This window comes from Thalassophryne amazonica, chromosome 12 (genome assembly GCF_902500255.1).
Source record: "Thalassophryne amazonica chromosome 12, fThaAma1.1, whole genome shotgun sequence".
NCBI classification, from domain to species: domain Eukaryota; kingdom Metazoa; phylum Chordata; class Actinopteri; order Batrachoidiformes; family Batrachoididae; genus Thalassophryne; species Thalassophryne amazonica.
The window spans coordinates 45,272,693-45,299,769 of NC_047114.1; the positions used below are offsets into that span (position 1 = coordinate 45,272,693).

The 27,077-nt window shown below is 41.4% G+C and overlaps 1 protein-coding gene across 2 annotated transcripts in view; it reads right to left on the reverse strand.

Moving 5' to 3' along the window:
- Positions 1-27,077, reverse strand: part of LOC117521145 (serine/threonine-protein kinase tousled-like 1-B) — an 82,476-nt gene that overhangs the window by 4,404 nt on the left and 50,995 nt on the right. For both annotated transcript variants that reach the window (XM_034182489.1, XM_034182488.1), the window contains 8 exons: positions 22,732-22,829; positions 21,230-21,311; positions 13,041-13,132; positions 12,833-12,922; positions 9,542-9,711; positions 6,024-6,159; positions 5,487-5,598; positions 2,296-2,403 (listed from right to left, as the gene is read on the reverse strand). In XM_034182489.1, coding sequence (XP_034038380.1) covers positions 2,296-2,403; positions 5,487-5,598; positions 6,024-6,159; positions 9,542-9,711; positions 12,833-12,922; positions 13,041-13,132; positions 21,230-21,311; positions 22,732-22,829 — 888 coding nt within the window. The remainder of the gene's footprint in view (positions 1-2,295; positions 2,404-5,486; positions 5,599-6,023; positions 6,160-9,541; positions 9,712-12,832; positions 12,923-13,040; positions 13,133-21,229; positions 21,312-22,731; positions 22,830-27,077) is intronic.

The window sequence follows — 27,077 nt, forward strand, 5'->3', positions numbered from 1 at the left end:
TCGGGCAGGAGGCTACGGTCCATCCGGACCAGAACGTCCCGCCATAAGAACAGTTTCTTCCCCTCTGCTGTTAGACTCATGAACACCTCATAACTCAGTCACCTTAAGCTTAACTCTGTCACTTTATCATTTTATCACGGGTCACTTTAGACAATGTACTTTGGTTTTTAATTGCACTCCTCCCACTGCACTGTTTTTTCTGTTTCTCTGTTGCACACAGCCTTTCATATTTCTTTTTTTTATCTTATATTTTATCTTATTTTGACACATGTTATATTTTATCTTAGCATTTTATCTCTTCTTAATGTTGCACCATTGTACCGAAGCAAATTCCTAGTCTGTGAATCCTGTTCACTGGCAATGGCAATAAACTTCTTCTGATTCTGATTTTGTTGCACCACCTCTGGCTTTTATAACAGCTTGCAGTCTCCGAGGCATGGACTTAATGAGTGACAAACAGTACTCTTCATCAATCTGGCTCCAACTTTCTCTGATTGCTGTTGCCAGATCAGCTTTGCAGGTTGGAGCCTTGTCATGGACCATTTTCTTCCAACTTCCACCAAAGATTTTCATTTGGATTGAGATCCGGACTATTTGCAGGCCATGACATTGACACTATGTGTCTTTTTGCAAGGAATGTTTTAACAGTTTTTGCTCTATGGCAAGATGCATTATCATCTTGAAAAATGATTTCATCATCCCCAAACATCCTTTCAATTGATGGGATAAGAAAAGTGTCCAAAATATCAACGTAAACTTGTGCATTGATGATGTAATGACAGCCATCTCCCCAGTGCCTTTACCTGACATGCAGCCCCATATCATCAATGACTGTGGAAATTTACATGTTCTCTTCAGGCAGTCATCTTTATAAATCTCATTGGAACGGCACCAAACAAAAATTCCAGCATCATCACCTTGCCCAATGCAGATTTGAGATTCATCACTGAATATGACTTTCATCCAGTCATCCACAGTCCACGATTGCTTTTCCTTAGCCCATTGTAACCTTGTTTTTTCTGTTTAGGTGTTAATGATGGCTTTCGTTTAGGTTTTCTGTATGTAAATCCCATTTCCTTTAGGCGGTTTCTTACAGTTTGGTCACAGACGTTGACTCCAGTTACCTCCCATTCGTTCCTCATTTGTTTTGTTGTGCATTTTGAATTTTTGAGACATATTGCTTTAAGTTTTCTGTCTTGACGCTTTGATATCTTCCTTGGTCTACCAGTATGTTTGCCTTTAACAACCTTCCCATGTTGTTTGTATTTGGTCCAGAGTTTAGACACAGCTGACTGTGAACAACCAACATCTTTTGCAACATTGCGTGATGATTTACCCTCTTTTAAGCGTTTGATAATCCTCTCCTTTGTTTCAGTTGACATCTCTCGTGTTGGAGCCATGATTCATGTCAGTCCACTTGGTGCAACAGCTCTCCAAGGTGTGATCACTCCTTTTTAGATGCAGACTAACGAGCAGATCTGATTTGATGCAGGTGTTAGTTTTGGGGATGAAAATTTACAGGGTGATTCCATAATTTTTTCCTCAGAATTGAGTGATTCTATATTTTTTTCCCCTCTGCTTGGTCTAAAAAAGTAACCGTTACTGACTGCCACAATTTGTTTTCTTGATTTCTTATAGTGTTTCTTAAAGCCAGAAAGTTCCCATTTGAAATGACTTTAGTTTTGTGTCATGTCTGTGATCTGCTTTTTTTCTACAAAATTAAACATCTGAATGAACATCCTCCAAGGCCGGTGATTCCATAATTTGTAGGTCTGTTGGCCATGCTTCCTTGAAAAACAATAAAATACAATTATTAAAGGTGGCTAATTACAATACCACCTGAAGCTATAATGTCAAAAATCACAGATCTTCCCAGGGTCATAAGTGACCTTGCACAAGTTTGGATTATACTTGCCACACGGACCGGCCAATCCTCGCACAAGTCTATGAACGAATGCAGGACAAGTAGATGACAAAATCATGGTAGGAAACTTTTTCCGATTAAAATGAGAAAAATGGTGCACAAAAAGATATGTCCGGGGTCATAAATGACTCCACTCAGTCACTTGAGGGTTAAATGAGTCAAATTCATTGCTTGCTACTTTTGCACTGCTTAGCACATTGCAATATTTTCCCCACTCTATGCAATTTGCAATTTTTTTTTTTTTTTTTTTCCCCTGCAAGTAGCACCTTGCCTGAAAAAAATTCTAGGGGAAACACGACATGCTAACAGACTCCCACACACGAGGGCACAGTGTTAAACATTACCACACTGGTCTACACTCTGGATTTTACCTTGGCCTCTGTGCTGGCCTGTGGTTTAGCAGGGAACTGGACCTCTGTGGCTTTGAGGATGGTATTTTCCTGTAGAATGTCCTGCTGAGACTGGTTGTGGCCAAATGGCTGGAAGGGGTGAAAAAAGAAGCTAAGATTAATTTTCTTTTATAGTGCTTTAAGTATTAAGGCCACATTAAAGTGGATATGACACCTAAAAAATTAGGTAAAACTGATATAAATTTCAAAATATACATACAGTATAGTAAGTTGAAAGTGGTTTTAATCATTATCACTGAGAAATAAAGTTTGTACAGCTTCTCAAAAGTGTGTTTCTTGGAAAAGTGCGCTGGCAGCGTTCCATCAGCGGTCACGTGATGCCGTGACGTCACAGCCTGTAGAGTCCCGTCTTTGTTCGATTGACAACAGGAACAGACAGACCTCAGCATGGACAGTGACGAGATCGAGAACTTTTCTGACTCCTCTTCAAGTGTGGATTGTTTCTGTGAGGAAATCGAGACTGACTCGGATCCTGAGGATGTCGCAGCAGTGATTAGACCCTACAGATTGGAGCCGTATCTTTCAGACGAACATTCAAACCAGGAGCATTCTGACTGCGAAAATAATGTCGACGGTGCTTATGGCGGAGCCGAAGCAGAGGCAAGAGACGTGCCAATTCCGATGGATTTTGAAAGGCTGCAGAATATGGAATGGTAAGGGAGGCTTTGATTTTTGTTGCTGCTGTTTATAACACTATAATTATAGCATTTTCGAATGTAGCATCTGTTTACTGCCTTTGCATGCACATTTTTCAGTGGTGCGACGTTCAAATGTTGCATATAACAGGAGAACCGTGTCCATTTTCCCAAAACGCTTAGGTTGACCGAATTATATAACCTTTGTTACATGTAATACGACTATGTTGTCTTTAAGTGTCATATCCACTTTAAGTGACACTGAATTCAAACAAAAACCTGTAACTGATGTTTCCCCAACCTCAGTCCTGATGAAACCCTGCTCTGCTCACATCTGTCCCAGCTGGCAATTGGCTGAACACATATGCACTTCTATGTGTGTGCATGTGTGTGTAAAAGCAGGCAGGAATGGAGAACACTGAGGGTGAGGGGTACACTAGATACCTCAGATCAGATACTACCTTTAATGATTTTTTTTGTTTTTAACGTTACCCACTGCAGATACTAAGGATCGAGTCTCTGCTCCGATGAGCTACTCTATATTCTTCCACCTGAAGAACCAGCATCAAAACAATGACATCTCAGGGACTTAAAATACCCCTACGTCAGGAGTGGGAATCTGTGGACCCATGTCTAAAAACCAAGGTCTTTGAGCATTACAACAGCAATCGGTCAGGGGGTACATGTTAGCAGCAGGACTTTTTTTTCCAGCGCTGTCACAGCCTGCTTTACATACAAAATACAACCATTCTTCCACAGGTATTGGTGAGAACATATTATGTGACTGAAGATAACATAATGCAAAACAACAAACACTGCAGGTGTGATGTAACCTTAGAACTGGTGTGCTCAACCAGTCAACTGGAACCCAGCCCACAATCGACCGGTCCATCGTGGGCTGGGTTCGGACTGATGCAGAAGGTCAGAAGGTGGCAGCAATGCACCAATAAGGATGCCGGCTGCCGTGAAACACTAAAGAAGAAGAAATGCCATAGGAGGAGAAGGAGAAGACGTAACATAGCGGAGGTTAAAAAAAACAAAACACAATCCTTACCACTCTGGAGACCTTACCTGTGTGAAGCGCCTTGATGCAACTCTGTTGTGATTTGACGCTATATAAAGGAAAATATATTGAAATTGACAATCGAAAACTTATTTTCATTCAGAGTGGGAGAACTATTTTTTTCATTTAATGAAATGGCAAATCCATCTGCCTTATCTGCAATGTAAATGTAGCTTTACTGAAGAAAGGGAATTTGGAGCGGCATTTCAAAATGAGCCACAAGAGCTACGACGCAAATTTCCCGGCTAAATCACCTCTGCATGCCCGAAAAGTCCAGGAATTGAAAAGCCAGCTAGCAGCACAACGGCCCATAAATATGGAAGATGTGATGGATGTGCCAAGATTCTGTTCTGTCCTGTTCAAGCCAGGGGTCTGCAAGGGCATTTGTTACTCCACAAATTTCAGTTAAATCTTTATAGCCTGGTTGAAACTGAATCTAATTATCTACAGCTGCAGCTGGGTCCTTGTAGCATAGGGAGTATGGTACTCAGGATTTACAGCCTGCTGTGACGCAGCTTTAAAAATGACACAACCGGCCTAATGGACTTTAAGCTGTTGTCATACGATAACAGATTGAATAAACTGATTAGTTCCTCAAATGAAATAATTTGTCTAATGGCAAATATCAAATAACTTGTCTGTCTCTGGTGGATTTGGGGCTCTGATGGAGGGATTACGTGACATTTCCACTGGCAACAAAAAGGGCTGCATTCAGCAGAATAATTTTTCCACTTTCATGCCGTATATGGAGCCAGATTTGAGCAGGATTCGCTGAGGTCTGAACGCAAATGTGGCTAGAATCTGGCTTGTTGGGGATTGTGACATCATACTTCCTCACCATGTTTGTGTGCTGACGAAGTCCTCTCCACTGCACCATCGTTTAGTGAGGCTGCAATGGCGAGGACATCAAACAACCTTCTTTCTCTGTGGCGCTTTGGCGTCAAGGGAATCTGCCGGGTGCAGAATATGCACACAGTCGCACTGCCTTTCTCTTCAGTCTGAACTTGACTAAATGAACTGCCATACTGTATGTTGCTGCATCACGAACTGTCCTATCCCCCAGGTAGTGAATTCACATCAGACAGCCACAAGATATGAACGCATTAGTATTATAGATGTAATAAAGATGTACAGGACAAAACAAACATGCGCTCACCGGGAAAGCTTTCCATCTGATGTCTGCTCAAAATTTTGAGCATGCACAAAATTTTCCAACAGACTCGCAGTAGAACAGCTGACAAGGACCACATTTAAGGAATGAGAAAAGGACTTGTATAGAACAAAAAAGGGACACTAACGGATATTTAAATTTTGTATATGTTACCCATACATTTCCTCAATCTGTCATAGTGTGACAGACATTTTAAATTGATATGCAATATTGCTTGGGGAGGGATCCTGTCTTTGTGTGATGTCCTTGTTCTGAAGAAGTATAACACTGTTTATGGTTTTACCTTGCGTCCATAGAGGCACTGGAAGAAGATCACACCTACAGACCAGACATCCACCTTGTTGGAGATCTTAGGAGGCTCCTTTCCCACCACAAAACATTCAGGAGGGAGGTACCTGGGGAAAACAGGACCTGGTTTGTTAGAATTTATACATAGTATCTCACTTCATGACATTTTCATATTTTCACAGAGGCTTTTCTAGAGAAGCAGTATTACTGAATGTGAGGCAGCAAAGTGATGTGGTCATGGAATTTTTGGAAACCATCTTTGTCTCTCTCTTTCACCTCCTCGTACAGGCTAGCTCACTGGGCGTGTCTCACAGATAAGGCAGGAGTTCAGATTTGGACTTTGTCCATTTAGCAAAAGTCAAAAAAGGTCTTGCGTTTATGTAATATTGTCATATTAATATTGTACAATACAAAAACTTAGGTTCAACTTGACAAAATTGATAGCTCACTAGATTGCACTAACACACACACACACACACAAATAAGTATGTATCACTTTACATAACAGTTACAGGAGCTGGACGTGTCTTACCAGTAGGTTCCTGCCCCTTGTGATGTCAAGTCCATCCCATCCACACCATAGTTGTCATCATCCATGATCTTCGACAGGCCGAAGTCTGTGATTTTGATTTCTCCACACGCTGTGCCATCTACCAATAAGATGTTACCTGTGCACCATGGAAACAAGACTCTGCTCATCATATGTGAGGCGAGCACAAAGCTGCCCGCTGTAAAATATACAAAGCCCATCCTGATCCATTTTAAAGCCCTGGTTGTAATATTTTTATTAACATTCAATATTGCACACCAGTGTTTCCAAAAATGTGGTCTTCTACCCCCTTGTGCAAGTCTATAGCTAAACTTTTGCAGGGAGGTGGGCTCTTTTCTTTTTGCTGTGGATGTAGTTATTTATATATATGTATTAGGGTGGTCCCGAAAAACAAACTTCAGATTTTTTTTCTTCAAGGTGCTTTTTTTTTTTTTGGTTCATTAAGGGGCTAAAATAAATTGGGTGAAATTTCATGCGATTTGAAAAATATTAACCACTTCCATTTTCATTAAGCCCTGTTTTTCGTGATGTGCAAGTAACATATTGCGCTATGGACTGGATACATTAGTTCATTAATGGCAGATTTTGTTACATCTGGCTCAGGTCACATTTTTGAGGCATTCAACGTAAACGTGGACTTCTTCATCAAGACCCATCATTCCAGCCGTCACAGCAGGTCCTGGATAATATTGCTGCTGTCAATGATTTTGCTGAGCGAGGAATTGCACTTATCCAGGATTACAATCAGATCCTAATGAAGGATGAACAGCAGCACCAATACTTACTGCAAGTTGTTGAGTGGCATCAACGGCAGTTCCTGCAGGCAAAGAAAATCGGAACCAAACACCACTCCCCATGACTGTTTGTTTTCACCAAATAAGTGGACAGTGACATGCAATTTTTTTTTTTTATCTCTCCTGTGTGGTGAGAAAGCACTGTTTCAATTTGTATTTCATTGCTATTGCTGGTTTACACTAATATGCTTGCTCAACCATTGCAATTTCCACCGCGTGCAGCAGTGGTTAGAATAGTCGTATCGAAATTAAAGTTTGTACAAAATATTTTCTATATATTAATGCCCCCTCAGTGCCTGAGGGGGGGCATTAACCCAAAGCACCTTTTTGAAATATGAATCACTGCTTTCTCGTCTTTAGCATCATCCCACCCTGATTTGCATAAACATAAACCATTGTCAAAGGTTTTATTTCAGTCACACTATGTGAATAACAGAACTTCGGAGGAGGCCATGCTCTTCAAAAACTTTAAAAACATAAACCATTGTCAAAGGTTTTATCAAATTCTTTAGCCTAAGATCTTGTTTTCGGCTTAGCCATGACACTTGATTTACTACAACTTGCCATGCTGTGACTTGAAATTACATGTGTAATTGCATGATCACTGTAATAATATCAGTACTTATGTAGCTTTTGTGACTTCTCTAAAACAAGTACTACCAAGTCAGGAGCATTATATATCATAAACTTGAATGTTGTGTTCAATGCAGGGTTCATCAAAACTAATCATGAAGTCAAAACAATTCCATTCTAATATTTCTAAAGATGTTAAAATTACAGTATATACGAGTTATACTTGTATTGCAGTTTTCTTTTTTGCATGGGGTGGGGGATTTTTGTCATGGTAGACACCCACTTCCTATATGAAATACCTCCCAAATTACACAATGCACAATCTCTGAAGTGGATGTAAGCATATTTGAAAAAAAAATATATATTTTCTACCATTACCACCTCCTGCTACCCTGCACTTTTTATGTTAATGTCATGTTGAAAGGCTCTGTAACTTCAATATATGCCATTAGGCATTTCAAGACGATTTTGTATTTAGAGTTTGCATTATTGTAAATTTTGACACCTTTTAAGTGCAGGTAGATATCAGTTTCAAATATATGTTATCAGTCCCCTACATTAGTAATAATCAGTATCAACCCTGAGAAAGCCTTATAGGTCGACCCCTAATTTAGATGCTGTTACCTGATGTAGCCATGGCATGTGCAGTTGACACTGGTATGATTTAACCATGCAGATCAATCTGTCTTCTTAAAGACAAACCTCAGCTAAAAGTCATGCGCTACTAGTTTGGCTTGCGTGCGTGCCCCCCACCCCGTTACAGGCCTGTGGTTCCTTAGGGCCCCTTCACAAATAACACGAAAGATGCAGAAACCGGAAGAAAATCCTCGAACCAAACACGAAATGGGGATTCATGAACTATCCACCTGCTGTCATGATGGACGCTCAGTCGCACACGACACACTGGCGAAGGTTTCATGTGCACGTGTGCACAGTGCGAGCAGCTGGAACGTGTTGCACCACATCTCACTGCTGATGTGGAGAATAATAAAATAAAAACCAGGTATATAATTTGTGAAACTCACTGGGCCGTATCAATAATGAATAAAAGGGGAAGCAATACAGAACCCTGTGGTTAAATAAAAATAAATAAATAAACGGCACTCGCAGAATTTGAACCTGCAATTTACAAAAGCTCAGATTACCAGATGGGAACTTTACCACTGCGCTACAATCACTGTCTTATAACAGGAGTGTAAAATGCTTAAAATCAACAAGGAGATAAGCATATTTATTAAAAAAAAAAAAAAAAAAAAAAAAAAAAAAAGCGCCGTAATAACTGACAAAACGGCATTTGTTACAGCGTGTTTTTGGTGATACATGACAAAGTGGCATATTTGTGGCACTGTTGGCTTGCCATATTGTCATAGTCCTGTGGCACGCATAATCTGCCGGGCACACGTGACATTCAGATCGCCTGCTGCGTGATCCGATGGTCCTTTTCACATGCAGCTGTCTGCTGAGGTGCGCTGTGTGCGGCCACTGCAGCCCGGCTGTGTGCGCTCAGATCTGGCTGTCTGGCCCCCATATCATCATGTCTGTAAATACATATCTGCATGTCATGCAGGTGTGCTCTCCCCCTGCACGGCACATGTTTTGGGGGATGCATGACACACGTGCGGTAACACATGCACTCCACTCCACACTTGTGGGTGCACTTGAATGTGATCGTTTGCTCACTATTTTTGTGCTGACAGCACGAATGGTCACACATTTTCTAAGTGTCAAGCGAGCGGTGTTGGATGTTTGTGTGTGTGTCACCTGGATTTTGACCGACACCTGCCACAAGAGGGATCAAATGGGCTTGCACAGGGTACTCTCTGTCTTTCAGCTGCTGGTGTGCGCGAACAGTTGTAGCAAAAAGTGTACGATGTGCTGGAGGCAGCTCCAATTTTTCCCGAATGGCATACAATTTCTCCTACGTGCGCTAGTCAGCTTCAATCGTATAATGTGTGAAGGGGCCTTTATGAAAGAACTACACAAAGTTTGGGTGGTCCACAGAAGATTTTCAGATTTTAAAGTGGGCAGTGCTGCTCTGAAGTGCAGGAATGGCTGATCTACACTAAAACCCACATAACAATGACCTCCCTCAGAACAAAATCATTTGCAATGGCAACATGCTTCCTAACCTACCAGGTTTGAGATCGTAGTGAATGATTGGGGGTTTGATCTCGTTGAGGTAGCGCAGAGCGCTGACAATCTGCATAACAATGGAGCGTGCCTCCTTCTCTGACATGAGCTTGTTTTGTTTCAGGTAAAAGTCCAGGTCGTTACCCTCACAGAATTCCAGCACAGTACAGAACCTGAATGGACAAATAGCAAACACATACAAGTTATAGATAAAGAAGGAATGGAATGAAATTTTGAGCAAACAGTTGTGGCAAATAATTCCATGTATTAACTAGCAGAGCAACAATAGAAGAATTATTATTCTGCTGTACCCTAAAGAACAAAAATCAATGGAGCTGGAGATACCAAAGGCTAATGTAACCTGGGTGGTAAATCTCTGGTTTCCTATCTCCCATTGATAAATCTTGTGTCCTATTACGTTATTCCATTGTATGTCACACGTGATTCTTTATTACCCGGTAGTTAGACACTGTTGGGCAGACGCGAAGGAACACGGGGGAAGGAGTTGCTGCAGGAGCCGACTATCGCTGACAAAGAGCGTGGGGAGAAGCTTGCAGTTGTCTTAAATAAGTGGAATTGGCCAGGCTTTTACTGATGGCGAGCTAAAGGAACCTGAATCATTGTATCTGGCCTGAAGAGTCCCCCCCCTCCACAAGCCAGGAGGCTTCAGCTTGGAGCCTCCTTTATCATGTCAGGCTGGTAGGAGGCTCCTGTAGCCATCTTTGAACTCTGCCCTCACTGTATCGTTATATGGACCGTCAATATGCCGTTCACGTCCCTATTTCCCTTCTGCACATGAGCAGAATAACTGCTCATATGCAGTTATGCTTTGAATAACTGGTCCGCGGAACTTTGAGTTTTACAACCGAATAATCTCACGGACTGAACTTAAATATTGCATATGTGTGTCTATTATTGTGTAATGGAAATCAATTGCACTTTGAATGGCCATTCATTAATTGTTTGTGTTTGTCTGCACACTTAAATACGAGGTCTGTTAGAAAAGTATTCAACCTTTTTATTTTTGCAAAAACCAGATGGATTTGAATCACGTGTGCTTGCATGAGCCAACCTTGAACCTTCGTGCGCATGCATGAATTTTTTCACGCCTGTCGATTGCGTCATTTGCTCGCTCTCCCCCGTTGTGCAGACGTCTTTAAACCGGTTGTACCGCTCCTTAGACGTCTTTCACACCGGGGGTGCTCCCGGTTGCTCCCAGTTGCGCCGTGCGTCATTATGACGCCACTGCGTGGAAGCAACTCAGTGCCGAGACGATGCAGCTCGGCACCACAACAGTGCGAGGGCGCAAAGGAGGAAGCAAGTCGGGTGCCGAAAAATTAAACCTGTCTAATTTTTTTGGCGTCCTGTGCTCGACGCAGAAAGGAAGTGGTTCCAGCGCAAATCGGGGCAAAGAGGCATAATTCAGGGCAAAGAGGCATTACCCGGCGTGACTCGAAGCCAATTTATGATTCCTGCTGTGTTCCATTGTTCCCGCAGTATAAATCACGCAGGATTGTTTTTATACCGTGTACTTAATGCAGTAAAAAGTACATGCTGAAGAAAAAAATGCAGACTGATTGCCAGAAATATCCAGTTAAAATGTCCGGACAGCTCTAGTCCACTCATGGACGTTCATTCACGCGCGCACATGTGAACAATTAAAAGAAAAAATAAAGTCTGGCTGCAGGCATTAGTTCCTTGTTCTCTGCTCAAACTCTCACATCACAGTTAAAAAAAAGGAAAAAAGGGACTTAAGTCCTGAGACAGGACATGTCAACATCAAGTAGAACTCCAGACATCTCCACATTTGCTTGACGGTCCGCATGCGCACGCATCTCACGGTCAAAGGAGGAAAGAAAAGAAAAAAAAATTGTCTGCAGGCAGTTAGTTCCTTTCTCTGCTCAGACTCTCTTATCACAGTTAAAAAAGGACATAAGTCCATGACATGTCAACATCAAGTACAACTCCAGACATCTCCACATTTGCTTAAGGACGGTCCATGCGCACGCGTGTGCACATGCATCTCACGGTCAAGGGAGGAAAGATAAACTATAACAGAACTCAGAGCGCAGCCCTGCAGCTCAGCACAACAAGTAGAAGAGAAGTCAGAGTGCACAGTCTGTCTGCAGCCAAACTGTGAACTCTGACTTCTCTGTGCAGAGAACCTGCAGGCTGCGTTCTCACCTCCTCTCTGCCCCCTGCTGCACGCACCTGACGCAGAAATTCCTGCGTCGTCATGACGCCACAGGGAGCAACTGGGAGCAGCCCCGGTGTGAAAGGAGCTTTAAACCAGTTGTACCGCTCCTTAGTCTGTGTGATGCCCATAGGATCGTCACCGAAAGCCATCTGAATAATCCGAATGGTTTCCACCTTGCTGTCACCCAGTTTCTGGCAAAATCTGATGCAGTCGCACTGCTCCAGTTCTGCCATTTTCCTTGCAAAGAAAATCCGATGAGATTACACCCATCCTCACACAAAGGCTGCTTACAAGCAAATGACGCAATCGACAGGCGTGAAAAAAATTCACGCATGCACACGAAGGTTTAAGGTTGGCTCATGCAAGCACACGTGATTCAAATCCATCAGGTTTTTGCAAAAAATAAAAAGGTAGGATACTTTTCTAACAGACCTCGTATATGATTTTGGGGTACCCACTATTCCTGGCTGCTGTTGTCACTGGCTCACAGTGTCGAATTCTAGTTTCTGAAAATCTGACCCAATTTTATTGCACATTTGTACCTATATGTGAAGTACCTTGATAATACATACTTGTTACACTAAGCAGATTAATGTCAGCCTTGCTGTCATTTACTGAATGAGGAAAACCTTTACAATGCTCACTCCATTCATTCACAATCTTAACCTGCTAACATGCACATTTTACTTTTAAACACTTATTATGAACAAATAACTTCTACTTTGCGTATGTGCAAGAGTCGGCTTGGGCGCAGGTGACCATTTCAATTACCTTTTTCAGTGACCACATTGTTGTTACTGCTTGTACCAACTTCATTTATACACCCATATCCCCAATGTACAGATCACTCCCAACCAACAAGAACAAGGACATCATTTATTTCTTAAGTTATTTAGTACGTTTACAGATGGAACTTGACAATACTCAACTGTGTAATAATTTAGCACAAGGACCCCATTTAATACCGGGTTTCAGTACCCATCCCCAATAAAGCACAACAGCACTATTTATTCATTCATGTAAATTATGAATTTGTGTGCTACATTACAAATCAACCATTGGTGAAGTGTGAAAATTCTGATGAATAAGATGCTCACGTGTCAGTATCCAGGGAGAAATAGTCATACAATTTGACTATTCTGGGATGATCCAACTGCTTATGTATCCGATACTCCCTACACGCATGCCTAGAAGGAAATAAATGTCAGCGTAATAGGTGTCACTGGATGAAACATTTAGTCTTTATGTATCTAACTGTGAGTGAACGAGTGAGTGAGTGTGTATGCGAGTATGCACAGGACCTACTTGTGGTAATTTTCCTTTTTTTCCTCTCTCCAGTTTTTGTTCAGTTGATGGATTTTAACTGCTGCATAGCGCTGCTCAAAAAGGTCAAATGCCTGTGTGTGATAAGATGACATTTATTGCTCAAAATAAATAGGCACAAATAGGAAAATAACTGCATAAAGACTATGGTAACACTTCCAAAGCCACTCTTGGAGGCCCTTGACCTATTTGTTTTCATTTCTATAAGCTCTACTCAAACCTGATTATTTAACTTTTGCATTTCCCATCTTGACTGGCTTAGCACACCTGGGTGAGCTAGTTAGGTGTAAATAGAGCCAGTTGGGGAGGGTGGGGGTAGGGAGCTTCAGCGTAGACAATCTCAAATCAGTAAGACACATTAATACATGAACTTCCAGCCTATGTAGGGTGGTGAAATTCATACCACTGCAGTCTAGACCGGTGGTGTCCAAAGTTTTCCAGAAAGGGCCGAGAGGGTGAACGTTTTCTTTGCAGCCACTGGCTCCAGCACGTGATTTCATTGATTTTCATTGATTTCATTGGCCTCTACTGGTGGTTGGCTCTCACTGCGGTATTGTATCACTTCCTGTTCTGGAGCACAGCGGTGTTTTGCTGTATCTGTTAGCTGTTTAATCTGCGCAGTTAGATTGATCTAGTTAACTAGATAACGATTTGTTTCACAGTGTAATCTTCACGTGCCTTAACTAAAGCACTCCCTCTGCTGAATCACCTCTAAATTATTTACACATTATTCACTTTGTGTGTTTTTAGGAATCCGCTAGCTTAGCGCAGCTACTAGCTCTTAGCCGGTTTAGCATGGCAGCTTCTCCTGTCTCTCCCGCACTTTTCTGCTCTGGGTGTGAAATGTTTAGTTATTCCTCGGCCTCCTTTAGCAGTAATGGTACTTGTAATAAGTGTAGCTTATTCGTAGCTTTGGAGGCCAGGCTGGGCGAATTGGAGACTCGGCTCCGCACCTTGGAAAATCCTACAGCTAGCCAGGCCCCTGTAGTCGGTGCGGACCAAGGTAGCTTAGCCGCCGTTAGTTCCCCTCCAGCAGATCCCGAGCAGCAGCCGTGAAAGCAGGCCGACTAGGTGACTGTGAGGAGGAAGCATAGTCCTAAACAGAAGCCCCGTGTACACCGCCAACCCATTCACATCTCTAACCGTTTTTCCCCACTCGGCGACACACCCGCCGAGGAACAAACTCTGGTTATTGGCGACTCTGTTTTGAGAAATGTGAAGTTAGCGACACCAGCAACCATAGTCAAATGTCTTCCAGGGGCCAGCGCAGGCGACACTGAAGGAAATTTGAAACTGCTGGCTAAGGCTAAGCGTAAATTTGGTAAGATTGTAATTTACGTCGGCAGTAATGACACCCGGTTACGCCAATCGGAGGTCACTAAAATTAATATTGAATCAGTGTGTAACTTTGCAAAAACAATGTCGGACTCTGTAGTTTTCTCTGGGCCCCTCCCCAATCGGACCGGGAGTGACATGTTTAGCCGCATGTTCTCCCTGAATTGCTGGCTGTCTGAGTGGTGTCCAAAAAATGAGGTGGGCTTCATAGATAATTGGCAAAGCTTCTGGGGAAAACCTGGTCTTGTTAGGAGAGACGGCATCCATCCCACTTTGGATGGAGCAGCTCTCATTTCTAGAAATCTGGCCAATTTTCTTAAATCCTCCAAACCGTGACTATCCAGGGTTGGGACCAGGAAGCAGAGTTGTAGTCTTACACACCTCTCTGCAGCTTCTCTCCCCCTGCCATCCCCTCATTACCCCATCCCCGTAGAGACGGTGCATGCTCCCAGACCACCAATAACCAGCAAAAATCTATTTAAACATAAAAATTCAAAAAGAAAAATTATATAGCACCTTCAACTGCACCACAGACTAAAACAGTTAAATGTGGTCTATTAAACATTAGATCTCTCTCTTCTAAGTCCCTGTTAGTAAATGATATAATAATTGCTCAACATATTGATTTATTCTGCTTTACAGAAACCTGGTTACAGCAGGATGAATATGTTAGTTTAAATGAGTCAACACCCCAAGTCACACTAACTGCCAGAACGCTCGTAGCACAGGCCGAGGCAGAGGATTAGCAGCAATCTTCCACTCAAGCTTATTAATTAATCAAAAACCCAGACAGAGCTTTAATTCATTTGAAAGCTTGACTCTTAGTCTTGTCCATCCAAATTGGAAGTCCCAAAAACCAGTTTTATTTGTTGTTATCTATCGTCCACCTGGTCGTTACTGTGAGTTTCTCTGTGAATTTTCGGACCTTTTGTCTGACTTAATGCTTAGCTCAGATAAGATAATTATAGTGGGCGACTTTAACATCTACACAGATGCTGAGAATGACAGCCTCAACACTGCATTTAATCTATTGTTAGACTCGATTGGCTTTGCTCAAAATGTAAATGAGTCCACCCACCACTTTAATCATACCTTAGCTCTTGTTCTGACTTATGGTATGGAAATTGAAGACTTAACCGTATTCTCTGAAAACCCCCTTCTGTCTGATCATTTCTTAATAACATTTACATTTACTCTGATGGACTACCCAGCAGTGGGGAATAAGTTTCATTACAGTAGAAGTCTTTCAGAAAGCGCTGTAACTAGGTTTAAGGATATGATTCCTTCTTTATGTTCTCCAATGCCATATACCAACACAGGGCAGAGTAGCTACCTAAACTCTGTGAGTGAGATAGATTATCTCATCAATAGTTTTATATCCTCAATGAGGACAACTTTGGATGCTGTAGCTCCTCTGAAAAAGAGAGCCTTAAATCAGAAGTGCCTGACTCCGTGGTATAACTCACAAACTCGCATCTTAAAGCAGATAAACCGTAAGTTGGAGAGGAAATGGCGTCTCACTAATTTAGAAGATCTTCACTTAGCCTGGAAAAAGAGTCTGTTGATCTATAAAAAAGCCCTCCGTAAAGCTAGGACAACTTAATACTCATCACTAATTGAAGAAAATAAGAACAACCCCAGGTTTCTTTTCAGCACTGTAGCCAGGCTGACAAAGAGTCAGAGCTCTATTGAGCCGAGTATTCCTTTAACTTGTAATGACTTCATGACTTTCTTTGCTAATAAAATTTTAACTATTAGAGAAAAAATTACTCATAACCATCCCAAAGACATATCGTTCTCTTTGGCTGCTTTCAGTGATGCCGGTATTTGGTTAGACTCTTTCTCTCCGATTGTTCTGTCTGAGTTATTTTCATTAGTTACTTCATCCAAACCATCAACATGTCTATTAGACCCCATTCCTACCAGGCTGCTCAAGGAAGCCCTACCATTAATTAATGCTTCGATCTTAAATATGATCAATCTATCTTTATTAGTTGGCTATGTACCACAGGCTTTTAAGGTGGCAGTAATTAAACCATTACTTAAAAAGCCATCACTTCACCCAGCTATCTTAGCTAATTATAGGCCAATCTCCAATCTTCCTTTTCTCTCAAAAATTCTTGAAAGGGTAGTTGTAAAACAGCTAACTGATCATCTGCAGAGGAATGGTCTATTTGAAGAGTTTCAGTCAGGGTTTAGAATTCATCATAGTACAGAAACAGCATTAGTGAAGGTTACAAATGATCTTCTTATGGCCTCAGACAGTGGACTCATCTCTGTGCTTGTTCTGTTAGACCTCAGTGCTGCTTTTGATACTGTTGACCATAAAATTTTATTACAGAGATTAGAGCATGCCATAGGTATTAAAGGCACTGCGCTGCGGTGGTTTGAATCATATTTATATAACAGATTACAATTTGTTCATGTAAATGGGGAATCTTCTTCACAGACTAAGGTTAATTATGGAGTTCCACAAGGTTCTGTGTTAGGACCAATTTTATTCACTTTATACATGCTTCCCTTAGGCAGTATTATTAGACAGCATTGCTTAAATTTTCATTGTTACGCAGATGATACCCAGCTTTATCTATCCATGAAGCCAGAGGACACACCAATTAGTTAAACTGCAGGAATGTCTTTCAGACATAAAGACATGGATGACCTCTAATTTCCTGCTTTTAAACTCAGATAAAAGTGAAGTTATTGTACTTGGCCCCACAAATCTTAGAAACATGGTGTCTAACCAGATCCTTACTCTGGATGGCATTACCCTGACCTCTAGTAATACTGTGAGAAATCTTGGAGTCATTTTTGATCAGGATATGTCATTCAATGCGCATATTAAACAAATATGTAGGACTGCTTTTTTGCATTGTGCAATATCTCTAAAATTAGAAAGGTCTTGTCTCAGAGTGATGCTGAAAAACTAATTCATGCATTTATTTCCTCTAGGCTGGACTATTGTAATTCATTATTATCAGGTTGTCCTAAAAGTTCCCTGAAAAGCCTTCAGTTAATTCAAAATGCTGCAGCTAGAGTGCTGACAGGGACTAGAAGGAGAGAGCATATCTCACCCATATTGGCCTCTCTTCATTGGCTTCCTGTTAAGTCTAGAATAGAATTTAAAATTCTTCTTCTTACTTATAAGGTTTTGAATAATCAGGTCCCATCTTATCTTAGGGACCTCATAGTACCATATCACCCCAATAGACCGCTTCGCTCTCAGACTGCAGGCTTACTTGTAGTTCCTAGGGTTTGTAAGAGTAGAATGGGAGGCAGAGCCTTCAGCTTTCAGGCTCCTCTCCTCTGGAACCAGCTCCCAATTCGGATCAGGGAGACAGACACCCTCTCTACTTTTAAGATTAGGCTTAAAACTTTCCTTTTTGCTAAAGCTTATAGATAGGGCTGGATCAGGTGACCCTGAACCATCCCTTAGTTATGCTGCTATAGACTTAGACTGCTGGGGGTTCCCATGATGCACTGAATGTTTCTTTCTCTTTTTGCTCTGTATGCACCACTCTGCATTTAATCATTAGTGATTGATCTCTGCTCCCCTCCACAGCATGCCTTTTTCCTGGTTCTCTCCTTCAGCCCCAACCAGTCCCAGCAGGAGACTGCCCCTCCCTGAGCCTGGTTCTGCTGGAGGTTTCTTCCTGTTAAAAGGGAGTTTTTCCTTCCCACTGTCGCCAAGTGCTTGCTCACAGGGGGTCGTTTTGACCATTGGGTTTTTCCGTAATTATTGTATGGCTTTGCCTTACAATATAAAGCGCCTTGGGGCAACTGTTTGTTGTGATTTGGCGCTATATAAATAAAATTGATTTGATTTGATTAACATCAATTTGAGCAGATTGGTCGAATCATGGACACCAGTGATCTACAACCCCTGGCACTAATTATGGAATCACCGGCCTCAGAGAATGTTCATTCAGTTGTTTAACTTTGTAGAAAAAAAGCAGATCACAGACATGACACAAAACTAAAGTCATTTCAAATGGCAACTTTCTGGCTTTAAGAAATACTATAAGAAATCAGGAAAAAAAATTGTGGCAGTCAGTAACGGTTACTTTTTTAGACCAAGCAGAGGGAAAAAAATATGGAATCACTCAATTCTGAGGAATAAATGATGGAATCACCCTGTAAATTTTCATCCCCAAAACTAACAGCTGCATCAAATCAGATCTGCTCGTTAGTCTGCATCTAAAAAGGAGTGATCACACCTTGGAGAGCTATTGCACCAAGTGGACTGACATGAATCATGGCTCCAACATGAGAGATGTCAATTGAAACAAAGGAGAGGATTATCAAACTCTTAAAAGAGGGTAAATCATCACGCAATGTTGCAAAAGATTTTGGTTGTTCACAGTCAGCTGTGTCTAAACTCTGGACCAAATACAAACAACATGGGAAGGTTGTTAAAGGCAAACATACTGGTAGACCAAGGAAGACATCAAAGTGTCAAGACAGAAAACCTAAAGCAATATGTCTCAAAAATCGAAAATGCACAACAAAACAAATGAGGAACGAATGGGAGGAAACTGGAGTCAACATCTGTGACCGAACTGTAAGAAACCGCCTAAAGGAAATGGGATTTACATACAGAAAAGCTAAACAAAAGCCATCATTAACACCTAAACAGAAAAAAACAGGTTACAATGGGCTAAGGAAAAGCAATCGTGGACTGTGAATGACTGGATGAAAGTCATATTCAGTGATGAATCTCGAATCTGCATTGGGCAAGGTCATGATGCTGGAACTTTTGTTTGGTGCCGTTCCATTGAGATTTATAAAGATGACTGCCTGAAGAGAACATGTAAATTTCCACAGTCATTGATGATATGGGGCTGCATGTCAGGTAAAGGCACTGGGGAGATGGCTGTCATTACATCATCAATAAATGCACAAGTTTACGTTGATATTTTGGACACTTTTCTTATCCCATCAATTGAAAGGATGTTTGGAGATGATGAAATCATTTCTCAAGATGATAATGCATCTTGCCATAGAGCAAAAACTGTGAAAACATTCCTTGCAAAAAGACACATAGGGTCAATGTCATGGCCTGCAAATAGTCCGGATCTTAATCCAATTGAAAACCTTTGGTGGAAGTTGAAGAAAATGGTCCATGACAAGGCTCCAACCTGCAATGCTGATCTGGCAACAGCAATCAGAGAAAGATGGAGCCAGATTGATGAAGAGTATTGTTTGTCACTCATTAAGTCCATGCCTCAGAGATTGTAAGCTGTTATAAAAGCCAGAGGTGGTGCAACAAAATATTGATGTGTTGGAGCGTTCTTTTGTTTTTCATGATTCCATAATTTTTTCCTCAGAATTGAGTGATTCCATATTTTTTTTCCCCCTGCTTGGTCTAAATAAGTAACCCTTACTGACTGCCACAATTTTTTTCCTGATTTCTTATAGTGTTTCTTAAAGCCAGAAAGTTGCCATTTGAAATGACTTTAGTTTTGTGTCATGTCTGTGATCTGCTTTTTTTCTACAAAATTAAACAACTGAATGAACATCCTCCGAGGCCGGTGATTCCATAATTTTTGCCAGGGGTTGTAGACAATATCAGACTTAAACACACTGACCAGACAAATCTCAACATGTCATGCACAGAGGAGCAGTAGAAAGTAATCAGCTTGAACTACTGTAAACTGTAACTGTAAATGTGTTAAAGGTTGGCCTTAGATGAATGAACAAAATTAGGCATTCTTATCTCCACCAGAAGATTATTCTACAAAGCAGGAGCAGGAGAAACAAAAGCTCTACATCCTGCTGACTTCCTCTTAACCTTATAAACATACAATAAACCTGCATCAACCTGGTCAATAAAAGGCAGTGGGTGAGGATTTCACAGCTAACAACAGGCTCTGTCAGGCTCTCCCACTGGTTACAGACTGATGGCTCTGCTGACGTTTTGTCACAGCATCAAACACCAAACAATGTCACTGGATTGCCCTCTGCTGGACAAATTAAATGATGTCACCATTTCCAACATCCAAAGTGTTTTTCTGTACCGTTTATCCAGTTTTCACATCTGCAAAAATAACACTGATAATATGTTTGTGAAAAGCTCATATCTGCCGATATTATCAGCCAACGATCTATCACACAGTAAACCATGGCATTTGCTTTCTCAGGTGTTGCAATTTAATCTTTACAGATACAACAGAGTCTACCTGACCACATGGTGCTAAATAAACCTATCAGTAATACTATCAACATATCCACCCTCACCAGAGAATGACCCACAAACCTCGAGTAATCTATCATTAAATTCTGGTACAGCTGTGGGTTCAATAAATCACGCTGATGAAACACAGCTTCATCACTGCTAGGACATGAAAGCAGCATTGTAAGTTTAACAAGATAGCGATCAGAAAGGACAGGTTGATGAGGAGAACTGCAATTGGAAACATCTACACCACAGATCAAAATCAATTCCAGAATGTTTCCACCACCTATAGTGAGATTATTCAGAAATTGATGAAACCCATCCAATAACAACCAAAAATAGTGAAAAACAACCAGCCAAACAAAAACTCAAAGGATCAGATGGTTCAATTTATCTATGCTTCTGTACAGATTTTACAGGTTTTAAAGCCTCAGCACCTCAGTTTGTTTTTGCATTCATGCAGGATAAGAACATCTAAACTAAGACTTGATTACAGAAGACTCATTTTATTTTCAAGCGTGGACATGAATCTGATCCGGCCTGGGAAGAGCTGAAGTCTGAAAATGTATACCAGCAGTACGTAGGATTTACAAAATCAAACATTTTAGAATTTCAGAAGTGATTATGAAAAGTGTAGTGCAACTGCAATGACAAACATTACCTTGTAAACTTCACTGAAACCACCCCTGCCCAGCAAGTGCAGCAGCAGGTACCTTTCATTTAGAGTTGGATGGTCTTTAAACCTTTGAGGACACAGGCAACACTTCATTCAGACAAAATGATCTGGAAAACCTGGTTAATTCTGTACCATTTTAGAACAAATTAAAGAGAAACTTTACGCTATTCTGAATTCAAATATCACACTTTTTTTTTTCTCAAATACAGCAGATAACATATTTTCCAGAGTATACTCAGGTGCGACTTGTGTATCGAAAAATCATGAGCTTGTTATTAATAACAATGATAGCAACAAGAGCAGCAATAATTTATATAGGACACTACCAGGATTCAAAGCATTAAACAAACTAATAATAAAAAGAATAAATGCCAATAATGAGGTACACTACAACAATGCAGAAAAATCCCAAATTAATGATCTAATAATACAGAAAAATAAGGTGCAACTTTAACAGGTGTGACATATAGTCCGGAAAATATGGGTATTTAAATGGAATTTATTTTTTCATACTGTGCAAGTATTTATGTACCCCTTGTGTAAATTCAAATCATAATTCATACTGAAAGTTAAGTAATGCCAATCTCAATAGGTTTCTCGGCAGGTTGCAGACCTTGAAGGAAGACTTGGAGTTCCAATGTGTGCGGGGCGTCAGCTCATGTACATGCATACAGCCAAAAAACACTGTATATTTTGAACAGCAGGTTTGTTTATTTATTGATAGGAATCTGTACTTAAGCAGTTGAACCTTAAAAAAAATGGTTCACTAAATGAAATTCTAACTGTAAACATGGCCTTAAGGCAAATTATTTCTCAGTGACAGTGCACCTGCAAATTAAGTAAGCCATTTACAGCAGATTAATATAAACTGAATTAAAAGGCTGCATGAAAAACAATTATTCAATTTTTAAAAAATGACTATAAGCAAAATAAATGAAACAGGCTTTCTCAGTGTGGAAAAAACATTCTAGCTCGCTATTTTTACCAATCCTTGGTGTTTTATTAGCTGGTTTTCGTAGATTGGGCAGTGGTTTTCATGATGGCTGGCTTGGGTGTGGGTATTAAAAATTACGACCGGCTTACTGCTTCAGTCATAGAGGAGCTAAAGTCACCAAGTTATTGATATCTGGCAACCACGCTATCATTCAAATTAAATAACAGGAAAATTTCTCTCAACAGGAATACTAGAGCACAGACTTCTTTGAGGGTCCATTAGTACAACTAGCCATAACAACAATATTTGTAACAAAAAGGATGGACATGGTCAGCCCACATTGCTCGTGGTTTCTGCCAGAGGGACTCTGGACAGAGCAGGCAAGAAGATCGAATATGGCAGATTTACTTGAGTAGATTTACGTGAGCTTTTTGGCATATTTTTTGAGTTGAAAATCATTCCAATGTATTTTGATGGCAAAATGCCTGCCTTATTTTGAAAAAATGTGTCAAATTTGATAGGTCTGAGGTTGTGGTATATTGAATGAACTCACGTTGAGCTGTCCTCATTGTTTATCCTCTTCAGCTCTCTGATATGGAGATTCCTTACCCGCTCCAACCTCTCTAGCTCTGCTTGGATCTCAGCTTCCTCCTACACAGACATCACATGTAACATACAATAGTGTTCAGAATAATAGTAGTGCTATATGACTAAAAAGATTAATCCAGGTTTTGAGTATATTTCTTATTGTTACATGGGAAACAAGGTACCAGTAGATTCAGTAGATTCTCACAAATCCAACAAGATCAAGCATTCATGATATGCACACTCTTAAGGTTATGAAATTGGGCTATTAGTAAAAAAAAAAAGTAGAAAAGGGGGTGTTCACAATAATAGTAGCATCTGCTGTTGACGCTAAAAACTCAAAACTATTACGTTCAAACTGCTTTTTTTATCAATCCTCTGAATCACTAAACTAGTATTTAGTTGTATAACCACAGTTTTTTATGATTTCTTCACATCTGCGAGGCATTAATTTTGTTGGTTTGGAACCAAGATTTTGCTCATTTACTAGTGTGCTTGGGGTCATTGTCTTGTTGAAACACCCATTTCAAGGGCATGTCCTCTTCAGCATAAGGCAACATGACCTCTTCAAGTATTTTGACATATCCAAACTGATCCATGATACCTGGTATGCGATATATAGGCCCAACACCATAGTAGGAGAAACATGCCCATATCATGATGCTTGCACCACCATGCTTCACTGTCTTCACTGTGAACTGTGGCTTGAATTCAGAGTTTGGGGGTCGTCTCACAAACTGTCTGCGGCCCTTGGACCCAAAAAGAACAATTTTACTCTCATCAGTCCACAAAATATTCCTCCATTTCTCTTTAGGCCAACTGATGTGTTGTTTGGCAAATTGTAACCTCTTCTGCACGTCATTTATTTAACAGAGGGACTTTGCGGGGGATTCTTGCAAATAAATTAGCTTCACACAGGCGTCTTCTGTCACAGCACTTTAGCATGGTTTACACAGCGGCGGGTAGTACGTAGACCGATGTTCGCGGTAGTTCCGGCTGTTTTCGCGGTGGAAAGGGGCAGAGCATTTCGCCGGCGTTTTGACAACCGTACTAGCAGCAAATACGCGGATAAAACGCCGCTAAATCCGCCGAATAAAGCGGCGTTTTGACGCCGTAGCATCCGGCACACGTCAGGCAACGGGGGTTAATACCCAGTTCTATCCTTTACAATTGCAGGTTAAGACGCACGTGAGAATGGCGGTGTTCTGCTGCCACCGATAATACCCTGTGTACCGCTGGATTTATCCAGGCAAATCCTGCGTTACTCCAGGATCTTTTGCATATAGGCACCGCCCCCAGAGTACAATAGGCTGAAGCAGCAGGAATACATGCCTGTCACTGCAGAGGGAGGGAGATCATACTCAGCCTTTTCCTCTCCTTTTCCCCTCCTCAACGTGTTGCTCCGTCTACACCACAGGCCTCTCCTCTGCTTCTGAACCAGACCTCTTGGTAAGTCCTTGCCGCTGCCAATTTTCTTTTAGGAGGCATACTGGAGCTTCTCTGCAAAAATATCTGGAGCTGGCCGCGAGTGAGAGGTCTGCATGGAGCGCGCTAGCGTTTTTATATTGACCGCCGCCTATCGGCCGTTTGGAACGCCGTTAACCGGGAGGTGGAGTTTAGAATGGCGTACTGACCGCTAGCGCCGCCATTTTGTCTGCTTCTGTTACCAGTTAAAACGCCCTTGAGGACGCTGATGTGGGCTCTATCGCCGTTTTACACGCCGTTGATTAGGGATACAATGCCGGCTGCCAATTACGGCAGTGTAAACTGCGGCACTACAGGAAGGGGCAGGATGAAACGGCGATTAAAAAGTATAAAACGCCGTTGTTCGACATGTTGAATAATTTTTTCGATGATTCCCGGTAAAGCCGGAACTAAGCCACGCCCCCTAGTGCCGGCGTTAATAACGGCGTTTGATCCTTAAGACAGCCAAAAACTCTTCCGGGACGCTTCCGGGAGCTCTTAGAGTCTATGTGTAAACGGGGCTTTACAGGTACAGGTCTTTGATCATCCTGGAGCTGATCAATGGGTGAGCCTTTGCCATTCTGGTTATTCTTCTATCCATTTTGATGATCGTTTTCCATTTTCTTCCACGCGTCTGTTTTTTTTTTTTTTGTCCATTTTAAAGCATTGGAGATCATTGTAGATGAACAGCCTATATTTTTTTTTGCACCTGCGTACAAGTTTTCCCCTCTCCAATCAATTTTTTAATCAAACTACGCTGTTCTTCTGAACAATGTCTTGAACGTCCCATTTTCCTCAGGCTTTCAAAGAGAAAAGCATGTTCAACAGGTGCTGGCTTCATCCTTAAATAGGGGACACCTGATTCACACCTGTTTGTTCCACAAAATTGACGAACTCTCTGACTGAATGCCACACTACTATTATTGTGAACACCCCCTTTTCTACTTTTTATTACTAATACCCAATTTCATAGCCTTAACAGTGTGCATATCATGAATGCTTGGTCTTGTTGGATTTGTGAGAATCTACTGAATCTACTGGTACCTTGTTTCCCATGTAACAGTAACAAATATACTCAAAACTTGGATTAATCTTTTTAGTCACATAGCACTACTATTATTCTGAACACTACTGTAAATACTTCACATTTCATTTACTTTTCTGATAGAAGATGAGTACATTTAAATCTCATATGGCTTACATTTATACCCATGTTTATGCAGTAGTGTTGCATTATGTTCTACTGAGTTTGTGTGTCCAGTTTGGCTTTATAAACCAAGATCAGGTTGGTGCCACATGTCGCAGCATCAGCACTACCTTGGGTCTGGGACAGTAACTACCCTTGGTAGAACACCAGTTAAAAGCTACTGTCTGCCACAGCCAGGTGAAACATGGGCGTGTACCCCTGGTCTTCTCCACCCGCTGGGGTCCTCAAAACTGAGGCGTCTGTGAGCTGAATCATGGCCAAAATGTTGTAGATGAACATTCACTCACAGTACAAGTGATACTCCTCATCTTAGTCTCCTTAAGTAAACATTCATTTGATATAAAGTTCTTCAGTGGAGGGAGTCGCAGTTGCTATGGCAGAATGGCTCCTTCCGATAGTGTCAGATGTCACCCCTGTCAACGAGCATATTATGAGGCTCAAAATTAGCCATTCTGTGATTTGTTTTGTTGTCCACTGTCTCAGCTCAAATTCCAACTGTAGTGAGTATTATTTCAGTTAACTACCCCTAAAAATGCTGTTTTTGAAACCAGGTAGCACCTCTGAAGTGAATATAAGACATGTTACGGGTGTTAGCGTGCATGCCCAGTATATGCACATCACGCAAAATCAAAGGTCATTTCTGGCAATTTCAACATCTCATGCATACAAAGATGCGCTTCCTCTTGAAGATGGCATTAAAAGGAAAATAAAATATTCCTTATGGAGTTCCCCCCAGGTAAATATGTTCTCTTCATTCAAATAAGCTGTAATTTTGCAACAGGTTACAAAAATAAGATGACATTCAATTGCTTGGACTTTAGTAGGAACTAAATTTTGTCAGTTTTGTGAAATTTGAATGGCTGATGGAGCTCTTGCTTGCCTCTACTGGTGGTTGGCTCTCACTGCGGTGTTTTGCTGTATCTGTTAGCTGTTTAATCTGCGCAGTTAGATTGATCTAGTTAACTAGATAACGATTTGTTTCACAGTGTAATCTTCACGTGCCTTAACTAAAGCACTCCCTCTGCTGAATCACCTCTAAATTATTTACACATTATTCACTTTGTGTGTTTTTAGGAATCCGCTAGCTTAGCGCAGCTACTAGCTCTTAGCCGGTTTAGTATGGCGGCTTCTCCTGTCTCTCCCGCACTTTTCTGCTCTGGGTGTGAAATGTTTAGTTATTCCTCTGCCTCCTTTAGCAGTAATGGTACTTGTAGTAAGTGTAGCTTATTCGTAGCTTTGGAGGCCAGGCTGGGCGAATTTGAGACTCGGCTCCGCACCGTGGAAAATTCTACAGCTAGCCAGGCCCCTGTAGTCGGTGCAGACCAAGGTAGCTTAGCCGCCGTTAGTTTCCCTCTGGCAGATCCCGAGCAGCCGGGAAAGCAGGCCGACTGGGTGACTGTGAGGAGGAAGCGTAGTCCTAAACAGAAGCCCCGTGTACACCGCCAACCCGTTCACATTTCTAACCGTTTTTCCCCCACTCGGCGACACACCCGCCGACGATCAAACTCTGGTTATTGGCGACTCTGTTTTGAGAAATGTGAAGTTAGCGACACCAGCAACCATAGTCAATTGTCTTCCGGGGGCAAGAGCAGGCGACACTTAAGGAAATTTGAAACTGCTGGCTAAGGCTAAGCATAAATTTG